The sequence below is a fragment of the Leptidea sinapis genome, chromosome Z (genome assembly GCF_905404315.1).
Source record: "Leptidea sinapis chromosome Z, ilLepSina1.1, whole genome shotgun sequence".
NCBI lineage: Eukaryota > Metazoa > Arthropoda > Insecta > Lepidoptera > Pieridae > Leptidea > Leptidea sinapis.
The window spans coordinates 2,958,267-2,971,529 of record NC_066312.1 but is presented as its reverse complement, the minus strand read 5'-3'; the positions used below and the strand labels follow the sequence as shown (position 1 = coordinate 2,971,529).

The following is a 13,263-nucleotide window of genomic DNA, read 5'->3' as shown; positions in this document are numbered from 1 at the left end:
GTAAGATCCGTTTACTGAAATAACTGTCATCTTTTAGGTTCCCGGTACCTATTTAGACGATAGATCTTTGTAGTAGTATTGGTGGCGCTAAGGTTATGTCCTCTAATCAAGGAGGCGTTTGATTAGGTGAATTTTTGATTTTTGAATTTATATGTAGACCGTACATATCCTGCACTCTTGTGGTGAAGGACGACCTTCAAGACTAGCGAAGAAATTCAAAAGTTGTGTGTTAATATGACATATACAACTGCCACGGGTCCTAGTATAATTTTTGTGATTTTGGGCACCCTGGACTAGATTCTCGACATCAAACTCCACCAACATAATCTCCGTGCTATATGTTCAGGAACACACTTCTTCAGAATCACTCACTTAACCTACGACGTTTCAGCAACATGAAACTTTGAAGTCATTCAAAGAAATCCGTGAAACATATCGTGTTGTATTTCAGGCCCTTAATTGGTTGCTACGTTCAACCACACAACCGACGAGCGTCCACGACGTGTTATGGTGGTTCTGCAACGCAATAGATTCTTACGCCGCCATTGCGCACCCTTCAACCAACGATGATAACAAAGAGGTACGACGGCAATTCTACTTGCTAACCCACCAATTAATTTATCAATGTCACGGTAAATTAGACCGCCAAGCTATGAGTGATTTGTTTTCCAATTTTAACGGTAATATTAGATGCTGGGATTGAAACAAAATTTATTTTCTTATTATACCTGAAACAAATGTACATGTTGTTAGACTATAAAGAAGTTGAATTAATTCTTTTATGTAAATCAGCAAACTTTTACTCCACTCCAAAGTTGGATAGCTCCTGGGATAACGCTAATTTCGTAAGGGGTGCTCCCTTTTATATTTAAGGCGGTTACTTTTATACCATAAAAATTCTTTTAACGATGGCCGTTTCACTTCTCAGAACCTTGTGAACGATCCAGCGCGCTTGCTGAGTGGCTCTGCTGCGACGTGGGCCTTGTGTCCAGGAGGACGTATCGCGCGGGGGGCGAGGGCCGCCATGCACGGCTTTCTGGGATCAGTCAGTGCACTGGCACCTTCTCTGTCCCCTGCCAGTGCCGTCAACTTGCAGGCGATCCGCTGCTGGGACCTCAGCTACTCCGAACATGACAGAACTTTCCTACACAGGTACAATATGAAAATAGCGACAGTTAGGCGTTACCTCCACGAGCGCGTCGCGATAACTCTTTCCTTGGGTAATTTTCATAAGGCTATGATTATCATCCCGTCAGAGTATCAATGCGACTAAGCTAAAAAACGCCACAATATGGGGACGAATTATCGTTTGCATCAAGGGGTAGTGCGATACTCTCAATGGTGGAACGAAATACTATGAAATATTTGTCTCCAAAATTGCTACATACATGTTTATTAAGCAATTTGAAAACGTGTTTTCGTGGTATTTTTCTTGTTTACATGTCTAATTGTTTGTATCGTTATTTCTTCTGTATTTCAGATCACAAGTATTCAGTGTCGTCAGCAAGGTATTGTCTCACTCGCCCGACGGAATGTTTGAAGACAGTCTGTTCGGAGCTATGCTCGATAACTACGAAAGCATGTACAACGAGGTAAACTTACTTATTTTGTATTTTATTAATTTTAATGTAAAATATCACGAAGCGTATACTTAAATAATGTACAAAATTTGAAAGATGTTATTGAATGTCAAGATGCTACGCACACAAGCATCTTTACAAATAACCAATACACACTACAATCTAAAGTTGCCGTAATAAAAAAGCTATTGTTGTTAGCTAGTACAGTATCAGTTGGAGCGCAGTAGAGACCAATCCTTAATCTAAACATGTCATATTATTTGTTTTGTTGTATAATATTGTTCATAGAGTTTATAAAAAGATTACTTAGTAGCAATGCCATGGTAAACTGTTGTCAGTTTGTCTATGTTTTAACTTATATTACCGTCCCCATTAATGCTCCATGCTATATTTTACATGCGTTACAATAATATTAGAAAAGATAGTTATTTATTTGTTTGTTCTTTGACACAAATCTTTGTCCGTTATGTCCAAGCAGGAGAACTACTTATGGAGTTGCCCAGACGTGACTGGCTGGTGTGCTATATCGGTCTCATCCCGGCAAGGCATGGCCGGCGCTCTTACCGACAACAGCACAGAGACCTTCTGGGAATCTGGTGAAGAAGACAAGAACAGGGCAAGGTGGATCCAAATATGCTACAACGGTGGTTCTTATGAAGACCGGCCGCACATCATATGTATACATATTGATAATAGTAGGGATCCAACGGTGAGTTTTGAATTATCTATACATATAAATAAAAGTGGAGTGTCTGTTTGTAATATTGAAATAAGCGTTTTTTACTACATGTTACCAAAATAATATTTTTTACAATTCTTGTCTGTCTGTCTGTTTGTTCCAGCTTATCTGAAATGGCTGGACCGATTTTGACGGAACTTTTATTGGCAGGTAGCTGGTGTAATAATGAGTAACTTAGGCGTTACGTTTGTTTTAGAAAAAAAAATTGCAATGTCCATGAAACGGTCTAACTCTAAAAATAATATATACATATATATAGCAAAACATCGCTTGCCAGGTCAGCCAGTAATAAATAAATTTCATTCTTAAGTAAATTTGATTAAGATCTACCAGCAGCTATTAAAATAAAAGTTATAAAAAAAGCAACAAAAGTGTATATTATCAATTGTATAACTAATTACATGTAAACACCACGTGCATTGATACTACGGTATTAATCGTCCCTAGCTAAAAGTTAATGTACTGTTTATTGTACTAGGAGCAGATCTTAAGCTGAAAAGAACAGATACCACACTTTGATATTAGCCAAAGGGCCGAGAAGCGAAAGGCTTTGATAGGTATTCAGGTATTAAGCCTTAATTAAAAAAATAAAAATATATCAGTAGCTAGATGTACCGTGAGAGGTGGAACCTAATCCTACATATATTATTCCGGATTTTTTCACTCGGGCGTACAGTGCTTATCCTAGAACAGATATATTTTTTATGTTTTTTTTATTTGTCTGTTCGTTTGTCTTCTCGTTGTCCTATAAAAATGTTTTTGGTTTAGGCAAGGATCCATATGGTTTCATTCTGGTACAGCGGCGGGCCGACTGAGCTCTTACAAATGATGGAGATGAATGTTGAATTAAGGAACGCACAATGGATCTGTTACACATTGCCGAGTAAGTAAACTTTTCTATTTCTTCGTCGCTTTCATCGCTTTTCCTTTCTATAGTTCACTCGGCTTTTCTGCTTATCTCGGGGTTGTTCCGTTATGTCTATCTAATCCCATAACGATGCAGCAAAATCGGGATGGCGAAAACAAAAATGGCCGCCATACCAATGAAAAAAATTAGGAAAATGGTTAACCCTAACATCCCTGCAACTTCCCGCTAATTCCTAACCTAAACGCTTTAAATTGTACATTGACGATAAAAGTAAATAAATCTCTATTTTATAAGTAAATAAAACTGTGTTTTATATAGTTTTAAACCGCGATTACTTTTGAATGAATAAACCGACATTCGCGCAGTTTTCAGTCGATCGATAAAGCAGTTTAAAACTATTAAAAAAAAACACATTTAGAAAATTTTTATACAGTTGTTTTGAGATTTCTCAAAATCTACCGAATTGTATTCAAAATCTAAGTATGGTCAAGCCCGTTCGTATGGCGCCGCGATAAACCGCGATGTAATCCATTCAAAAGTGATAAGAGGTTTACATACATCCTAACACGCACACACACACATACATACAGACGTACTACCATCGCGGGAATAGTCAAAGAAGCTTCCTAGGACCTTAAAACATCGACATCTGATGAAAACTCAATTTTCGAAAAACGGGGTAAAACCAGTAACTTCCCGATTTTTGAAAATGTTCAAGCGGCTATTAATAAAGTTTTGAATAAGTATATTTAACGACACAGTTACCCCTTAGAAGTCACAATATGTAATGTCCACTCAAAAAAAAAAATCAAATTCAAAATTTCTATATTTGGTATTAAATTGTAACAAAATTACTTAAATCTACTTATTAAAGCAATTTACAATTAAGCCTTATACATGTAGGTATCAGAAAACTTATTTCTACAACCCTATCTACATATTGAGGGATAAAACTTTATTATGCTTAAAAAACTAATACATGAGGTTTGTGGGGGGGGGAATCCAGGAAACTGGGAAAACCTGGCTATTTGCTATTGAATGTCCACTCAAACTTAACGCTCTGGCTTATATAGGGCACGACCGTCTACCGTGATGATGCTACCAACTGTTAGTTGGCACTGCTGCAGTGCCAACTAACTTACACGAATCAAGTTAACTAAATATCTAAATATAATTTGCTATTAATATAGTTATTTCTAATTATATTAAATAGTATTTAAATAATAACAGTGGTTAAATGAATGTAATTATTAATTGAGATATATTATGACAGTTCATGACGTTGGTAGCGCTTGTTAACATATCAAGCTGTCATATTATATTGGAACACCAACTAATATGGTTGGTATTGGTAATTGCTGACGTGGGACCACTAGTATACAGTTGTAGATGTAAGTAAGACTAGCTCTTGACCAGTTTTTAATGTTACAGTATCGACTGGTACCTCAGTGCGTGTACGGTGTGAGTTGCACGGGCCGGACCCCGCAGTCCGCGTGCGCCAGGTTCGTGTGTTGAGCATGCCGCAGTCGCAGCCCGCCGCGCCGCAACTGAGTCCGCTGCACGCCATCACGGAGAAAGACACCCTACGAGTGTTCCGACTGCTCACCACGCAGGTAAACACGCTAACTTCATCGCTAATGTACTTCCCCCACATTTTTTATTTTATTTTATTTAAACAATTTGTTATGTTTTAAAATGATAACCCTCACTTCTAGGATTAATACACAAATAAAATTTTAAAAACAAAATTTTATGAACGATTTGGGACTCGAACCCGTTCCGTGCCGACATTCAATTGTTTAAAATTATCACAAATTTAAAAAAAAATGCTTTTGGTCGGTTTTCGCACTTGCTATCTTGTTTAGTTTTTTTAACATTATTTACTATAATTATTATTACTTTTAAAATTATTTTATTATTACATTTAACAATATTTAGTAAAGGAAAACCAACAGCTTATATTTTTTATGAAAATAAGGGACGAGACGAATAGGACGTTCAGCTGATGGTAATTGCTACCCCAAAAATTCTGAGTGGCACTACAACTGTGCTCGTCACCTTGAGACATAAGATGTTAAGTCTCATTTGCCCAGTAGTCACTAGCTACGGCGCCCTTCAGACCAAAACACAGTAATGCTTGCACATTACTGCTTCACGGCAGAAATAGGCGCCGTTGTGGCACCCATAATATAGCCGGCATCCTGTGCAAAGGAGCCTCCCACTGGTAATAATAATAATAATATATAATTCCTATAGATACTTACACAATAAATGATAGCCAATTACGGGTTTCCACTGATATAATCATAAATAAATATTTCGCGTTCCATTCAGGTATTCGGTAAACTACTAGATTGGGAGCAAACTGGGAACGAAACCGAAGGTGCAGTTGCCGAGGAGACGACAGAAAACGATAGTGATCTGTGTGAACATGTTGTTGGGATCCTTTTTGCTGGAAATAACCTTACAACTCTGCAAAAGAAGGTAACATCTGTTTTTTCGTATAGAACAAACCGTTTTTTCAATTGAGATGAAAATTTGCCAACATATTGCTTGTAATTGTTTGAAGGCTACAGGCATAGTAAAGTAAAAATAATTTTTTGTGTAGTTTTATGGAAAAGTTTTCAAACATTTCATGAAAACTGATTACAATCGAACCCGGAGAGTATTTTTTTTCATTTCAATTTTCCATAAGATGGGGGCTGTTTTGAAAATAAGCTGTAAATGATTTTAGCCAAACAACAACAACGCACCAACAAGTTGAACCCTCATTGAAATTAGTAACTTTTATCCTGTTGGTGTATCATTTTCTCTGGCCTGCAGGTTATGTCGCACATTGTATGGGCAATCGGCTGCGAGACTTCTCGAGTGCGTGACGACTGGGAAACGGCACTGATGTGCGCCGAATCCAACGATGGGGTTATGGAGCCCCTGCCAAAATTCAACAATCACCAGGATAACTACTGCTTCGAAATGCTATCTCTGGTATCTTTTTCTACTTGATCTCTTGTTAAGGTTTTTCATTATTCCAGAACTTTATAATTGCTTATTTCTGTAAAGGTTTTTAAGTAGTATGTCTACTTAAAACGGTAATATCTTATTACATATATTTTATACCAAGGAGAGATTATTCCAGTTACTAATCTCTAATATGCTCTAGTAAAAGTGAATTTTATTTTGCAGTTGCTGGCTCTTAGTGGTAGCCCTGCAGGTCTTGCCCATCTGGTGCAGCGTTCAGAATTGCTCAAAGACTTGCTTGCTCTCCTACACACGGGCAGTGAGAGGGTGCAGAGACAGGTAAACAGCATGCAATCAACAGTATTACACAACCTTACCCATAGAATCTTATATCTTTGCTTATAAAGGGTCTTTCATTAAGGGCTTCCTATCTTCAAATTTAAATAAAACAAAATTTGTGTTAGATATCATCAACAATTTTTATTCGTTTGAAAGGCGTATCGATGCCATTATGTGTGGAATATAACATCGTTCAAATGTCCGCCCCGGCTTCTCTGGGTGGCGCGCATCCGAAATGTCCAATTTTCCATGACGCTGGTGCATAAATCAGGCTGAATTTGACCGATGGCATGGGTTATATTGGCTTTGAGGGCCGCTGTGGTTTGTGGCTTATTCGCATAGACTTGCGACTTAAGAAAACCCCACAAGAAATAGTCTAATGGGGTCAAATCGCACGATCTCGGTGGCCAGTTCACATCATCTCCACGTGAGATGACCATGCCATCGAACCGCTCATGCAGAATGTCCAATGTGGCATGAGCTGTGTGGCACGTAGCGCCGTCCTGTTGAAACCACATGTCGTTGGTGTCCAAAGGCCAAAAGAAGTTGGTAATCATCGACCTATAGCGCTCTCCGTTTACGGTGATGGCCTGGCCAACGTCCTTTTCAAAGAAATATGGACCGATGATGCCGCCAGCCCAAAATCCACACCAAACAGTGACTTTTTCGGGATGCATTGGACGCTCTTGGATCTCATGTGGATTTGTATCGGCCCAAATTCGACATTTTTGTTTGTTCACGTACCCATTCATCCAGAAATGGGCCTCATCGCTGAAGATGATTCTTCGATGAAAATTAGGGTCAGTTGCCAACTGCTCCAGAGCCCATTCAGAGAACACAAGTCTTTGTCTATGGTCGTTTACCTTCAGCTCCTGGGTCAGTTGAATTTTGTACGGGTGCAGGCCCAAGTCACGACGCAAAATTCGCCAAGTTGTGGTCTGTGAAAGGCCGAGTTCTTGTGAGCGACGCGAAATCGACTGCTTCGGATTCACCTGGATGTTCTCACGGACAGTGGCGATGTTTTCGGTAGATCTTGCGTTTCGTCGACGTACGGGTGTTGGTTGATCGTTTACTGAACCAGTGGACTCAAATTTATTCACCACACTGCGAATATTCCTCTCGGTAGGACGATTATGGCGCCCGTAAAATGTGCGAAGCGCGCGGAACGTTGCCCGAACAGAACACCCATTTTGATAAAACAATTTTATCATTTGCACGTGTTGTTGAACGCTATATCCATCCATGGTGATTTGGCAAAACAAACTGAATAAATGACAGCCAATTTGACAGATGTAGCTTCAACAAGATGGCCGCTATCAACTGTAAAAGTTCGGAAGACCCTATTGAAAGACCCTTTACATGGGGCACACTAAAAGTTTTGCACTTCTAGCTAATCGGAACTATCTGAATTTCGAATGTTATACGTTGCAACCTTCTTAGTAATAAAAAAAATTATAAACATTTGTTTTTTATCACACATCAAAGTTCTACGGAAGCAACGAAAATGGAATTAAGTCGAAAAGAATTTAGAGTGATGATTTTTTATGATTTTAAAAGTTCTCTCTCTCCGCAAGATTGTGTCGCTCGTCTTCAAAATGCTTTTGGGAGAGAAGCACCTTCCGAAAAAGTAAAATTCTTCACCCATCCTACTCGTAGCCCCGACCTAGCAAAGATTTGATGAGAGGTTTCAGTTTTACCAATTCCGAAGAGGCAGTGATAGCGTACAATCAGCACGTAGAAAACATGCCTTCAGATCTGTGGTCCTCCTGTTTTAAAAAATGGTTTGATCGCATGAAAATATGTTTAACATGTATGTAAAAGGAGAGTATTTTGAAAAGCAATAAATATAATATTTGGCTATAACATGCTTTTTAAGTTACGCAAAACTTTTAGTGTAACCTACGGATACTGTATACGTGTAACTTTTATGTGCTATTGTGGGTCTTACTACGTATCGATGTAGAAACGAATCTCGGAAGAGCCTAAAGAACACAGATATTAGTCAAAGTTTTCTATAATTAAATTTACTATAGAAATTATGTATCATTTAGGTAATAAACCATTAAATTAATTTTGTAGGTGATATCACTAGTCCGACGAATAATAACAGTAGTACCGCCAGATAAAATGCTGGTTGCCATCAACAAAGGCAATAACCGCTTGGGACCGGACTTTAGAAATGCGTAAGTATTTGAATATTATAAAATATGGATGTGATAGTCATTGACAAACAGACAGATGTAGCACTTTAAATAAATTAAGCCTTGTTCGATCGTTCATATCTAAATTATATAATATGTATGATATGTAGGAGAGAGAGGATAACTCATGGGGTAACTGATCACCCGATTCATCGTGGACGAGGGCCAAAATATCAGGTGGTCAAAAATAATTATCAAGGAAGATATTCCTAACCTATCGATTGAAAGGCAAATATTAAAACCGCTATACCAAAGCTGTTACTCATCACAATATTTCAGAACTGTAACAATGTAATGTAGAGGTAATTAAATTTCCTGGGAGTGATCGCTCCACTCTCAATGTGTCTGGTGGGGTCTAAAGAACAATGTACCAGCCTAGCAAACTCTAAGAAAAAAGCGATTCACTCGATTGTATGAAACGTGCAGTCATTGACAGATTGACATATGACGGCTATATAAATATATAGAAATCCACTACGTTCTGAGCAACTGTTCGCTTTCAAACTTAGTCGGATTATACTTCGTGCCCAATCGCAATACTGTTATTGCTACTATTTAAGACTTGTATCATATTACTGCACGTTTTATACTAAACTAAATTACAATGTTTACTTAGGCAGCCGCCTCTTATTATGTAGTATTTACATCCTCTTTGCGACGTACTTTTTGCCGTCTGAGTTTTTAGTATATGGGAATATTTTGTTACTCGAGAAACATTCGTGCCTTTTACAATAGGTAATGTAAGGACGAACGATAGAAAAGGAAAGCTAATCTATTGTTGCCACGCTTGGACTTAGCGTCTTACGGCCGTTCCCAATATTCAGTCTATCTCTGACTTGAGATAAAAATTGTAACTATCGTTGACCTTTCCGTCCCAATAAACTTATCGACAGTAACTCACCTTATCCTTCACGCTGTCTGTCAATGGGACGACGTATAACTTACCAGCGATATAAAGTTTGGATGGAAATTGCATTTCACGCGTCGCAATATAAGGCGATAAGAATGACTTATCGGGTATATTGGGACAGCTTCAGATTATTGACAGGTAATCACTGACAGTCGAAGGTAGTAATTTATCTCTATCTGTAGATAGTATATTGGGAACGGCCGTAATTATATTTAATTGTAAACCATTGTGCGTTAGCGAGGAACACATTGACAAATCATCATGTCAGGTCGTATGTCGGCAAGTAAATTCTAAGTCTGCGGTGGTAACACAGAGAGACACACACACAATTCGAACCTTTTCTTGCAGAATTACTCTACTAGATCACCTGGTCGGTTACATGGCCAAGGCGGTTCATGTCATAGTCAAAGTGAAGGGCGCAGTTGGCCCTAGCACGTCGACACCATCGGTGACGTTGGGTAACAGCGTCGACCCCATGCTCTCTGCACCCTGGTTCATGCGGAGCGAGACCACGATGCACCACGCACTCCTCGTGGCCTCTCTTATCACTGATATGGCTCAGGTATGCAAGGAACTTTCTGCATCCAAATCAAATTATTAAAACTTTCATGGGACATTATAACGTTATTTATAAACACGGCTTTACTCACGGTTTATCAGTGTGGGTACCGACTAGGTTCAAACCATTCGTAGGTCCTTCATCAGGGTGAGTGTAGTGGGTTCTCAATAACGTTCCGTTTCATACGTATGCCTTAAAATCACTAGTTCAACAACAGAAAACATCAGTTCAGCATTTAAAACACACGAATTTCAATAATTTTCTCATGCCTTCTAAACGTCTTGCCTCTATTGTGTACAAATGCCTGCAGCATTTTGTAATTGAACATTAATTATTCACAACTAGATATGTGCGTACCTTAAATTTACCGTATTGTAACGTAAATTTCAAAAAAAAAAATATTTTTAATTTGTATCAATTTTTCATTTACTTTTAATTTAAAATGATTGTGTAAGTCAAGATGTGTATTGTTTTTTGTCTTCGCAATAAATAAATCTTATACAGGGCGTCATATCCGCGGACTGGGCGTTCACCACTCGAGTGGCGCTGACTGACTACATCAAGGCGATAGCCGATGTGGAGGAAGCAAATAGAAGTCCTAAAATTTGCATCACTAAACCGGCCATATGGCTCGCGCTTGCCTCTCTGTGCGTGTCTGATACGTCAATTTTAAATGAGTGAGTATTCTTTATATGTTCGATTGTATTATAATAAGTGTATCATAAAATATCTAAAATTGGTTCTTAACAAGGGGCTCCTATAAACCCAATTCAGACAGTCACAATTATATGTTCAGCATCGTTCGGTTACACTGAGCATTTTATTTTGCAAATCGGGTTATTTTACGAACCCCGCTGGACTAATTGCAGATATTTTATAATATAAATGCAAGCGAAATGTTTCGCAATGAATGTAAGTGCAGAAGACGTGTTTTCACTATCTTTGTTATCCTTGTTACCGCATGAAGTTAAAAAATGTTCGTTTTGTGAGTAGAATATACTTGCAAATGTGATATACATTTGTTATACAATACCTAGGTAAACTTAACGATGGAAAAATCGCCAATCCTCTTATACACTCTTATTAATGTTCCTCCTAAAGAAGTTTAATTTCAACAATATTTTCAGTGTAAACAATCACGGACGTGACTCACAAAGCCGTGACTCACTTACGGAGACGAAGCCGCTGTGTGCGAACCACGACGATGGTACCACAGCCGCCGTGATCGAGTGTCACACGTGCGGCACGCTGTGCGGAGAGTGCGATCGCTTCTTGCACCTCAATAGAACTACGAGGACGCACCAGCGACAGGTCAGGACCGTAATATTTTAAGATCCGGAAGGCACCGGTTCGATCCCCGCCAAGTACTAATGTGAGCGTGAGTGTGAAAGGTGAAGGAATACATTTTGAAGAAATCAGATCATGTTTATCTTATATATTATGATATATAAGAAATCAAATCAAAATCGGCCAATCACCATTCGCGTGGTTAGTAAAAATCTAGTATCGACAGGTGTTGGGGGGTAAAAGGTATTCAATACTTGATCGCCAGCCGACGCGTTCCACTTAACTGTCCGAGTTGCGGCGTATCCCAAGGCCCGAGCTCACTTCGCTTGCTATGCATCCTAAGATTTCCTTCTTTTGTACACACATACAAAAGTGGCGGTACATTAAGCTTCTTCTATGCACATATCTTTGTTCATATAGAAACTGATGAAATTACAAAGTATTAATAATATTTTTATTAATATGTAATGAATTATGTATCCAAAATCGTCCTTCTATAATATACATATCACTTCTATAATCTATGTTATATAATGTGCCACTGTGAATCGTTTCTTTCAAGTTCGACCGTCTCCAATCCATATTCTAAAATATGTGAAGTAAAATCGGTTTTCATCCATATCCGCTCTTTGTTTTTTTTTTTTTGCAAAAGGAGGACAAACCAACGTATGAGCTTACCTGATCACCTCCGCGTACACTCTTACAACACAAACGCTCATTAACATTGTCGGTCTGTTAGGTTAGTTCTAGGTTTCATACTTTAAGACATTGAGTTGTTGGGTGAACTTGTGTAATAAATAAATATAAGAAACCTTTTATTTCCAGTTTTACTAACTACCAAAACAAAGAGGAGAAACGCTTAATGTAACTTTTAAAATAAAATAAAAAAAATTAAATTTAAAAAAGGAAGGTATTAATTTTTTGTTCTACTACAACCCCTGTCAGCATAAGCTTTCTTTTTCCCTCGGTCTTGGACTATTTTTACCTCAAATTTTACATTATTACAAATTTTATTCCTCTATAGCGCTTACCCAATGGGCATTTACATAACGTAACTGTCCTTGTCCATCTACGATCTTGAAGATGTGCTTATGACCGGCCCATTTCCACTTGAACTTTTTAACTATGGCTGAGAGCATCTATTGTTTTTGTCTTAGATCTTAGTGTATATTGCTTCCTTATTATTTAAAATAAGATAATTATAGACTAAAAACAAATGCTTACAGGTATGTAAAGAAGAGGAGAGCGCTATTCGCGCTGGTATACATGAGAGCTGTGCCCGTGTAAAGTTATTCTGGCTCTTATTGTTAATTGATCGACGAACTCTGAAAGGATTGATAGAGTTCCGAGGAATGGATACCGGCATACGTGAAGAAGAAGATGCGACCACATCCAGCGGAGTGGCCGGTGTTTGCAGGTTCTGCGGAACGAAGGGAAATTCTGGACTACTCGCCATCGGAAATATTTGCGCCGATCAGCAATGCCAAGTAAGTTATGTTACGCTATGAAGCAGAAAAATATATATTATGCCTGCATCTGGCGTGACAATATGTATATATGTGCCTGTTTTACCTATATTGTCCCGGTCTTGTTAATTTTACAAATTCGAATTAAATCTATTCAGTAGTTCGCCCGCCGCCGGACCGCACCATTGTATCGCGCACTCGGTTGGTAATCGATGTAACTATTAAAATCATTTGTCCAAATGATGTAGCTTGAAAGGCAAAGTTAATCTATTTTAAATAACAGAAGCGATTTGCAGTGTTTATTTTGATATAAGAATCAATTTGAAACAACTAAATATGCATTAAAATTAATTATC

The 13,263-nt window shown here is 38.3% G+C and overlaps 1 protein-coding gene and 1 pseudogene across 1 annotated transcript in view; one reads left to right on the top strand and one right to left on the bottom strand.

Annotated features, from left to right (window-relative positions):
* The window catches only part of LOC126978381 (E3 ubiquitin-protein ligase MYCBP2), a 191,168-nt gene that overhangs the window by 167,558 nt on the left and 10,347 nt on the right, over positions 1-13,263 (top strand). Inside the window, exons 56-69 of the mRNA XM_050827139.1 lie at positions 452-580; positions 929-1,152; positions 1,481-1,592; positions 2,059-2,289; positions 3,088-3,202; positions 4,619-4,800; positions 5,522-5,671; positions 6,011-6,172; positions 6,371-6,484; positions 8,564-8,667; positions 9,944-10,157; positions 10,659-10,831; positions 11,282-11,465; positions 12,668-12,928. Coding sequence (XP_050683096.1) covers positions 452-580; positions 929-1,152; positions 1,481-1,592; positions 2,059-2,289; positions 3,088-3,202; positions 4,619-4,800; positions 5,522-5,671; positions 6,011-6,172; positions 6,371-6,484; positions 8,564-8,667; positions 9,944-10,157; positions 10,659-10,831; positions 11,282-11,465; positions 12,668-12,928 — 2,355 coding nt within the window. The remainder of the gene's footprint in view (positions 1-451; positions 581-928; positions 1,153-1,480; positions 1,593-2,058; positions 2,290-3,087; positions 3,203-4,618; positions 4,801-5,521; positions 5,672-6,010; positions 6,173-6,370; positions 6,485-8,563; positions 8,668-9,943; positions 10,158-10,658; positions 10,832-11,281; positions 11,466-12,667; positions 12,929-13,263) is intronic.
* LOC126979273 (U2 spliceosomal RNA) lies at positions 2,688-2,864 on the bottom strand (annotated as a pseudogene).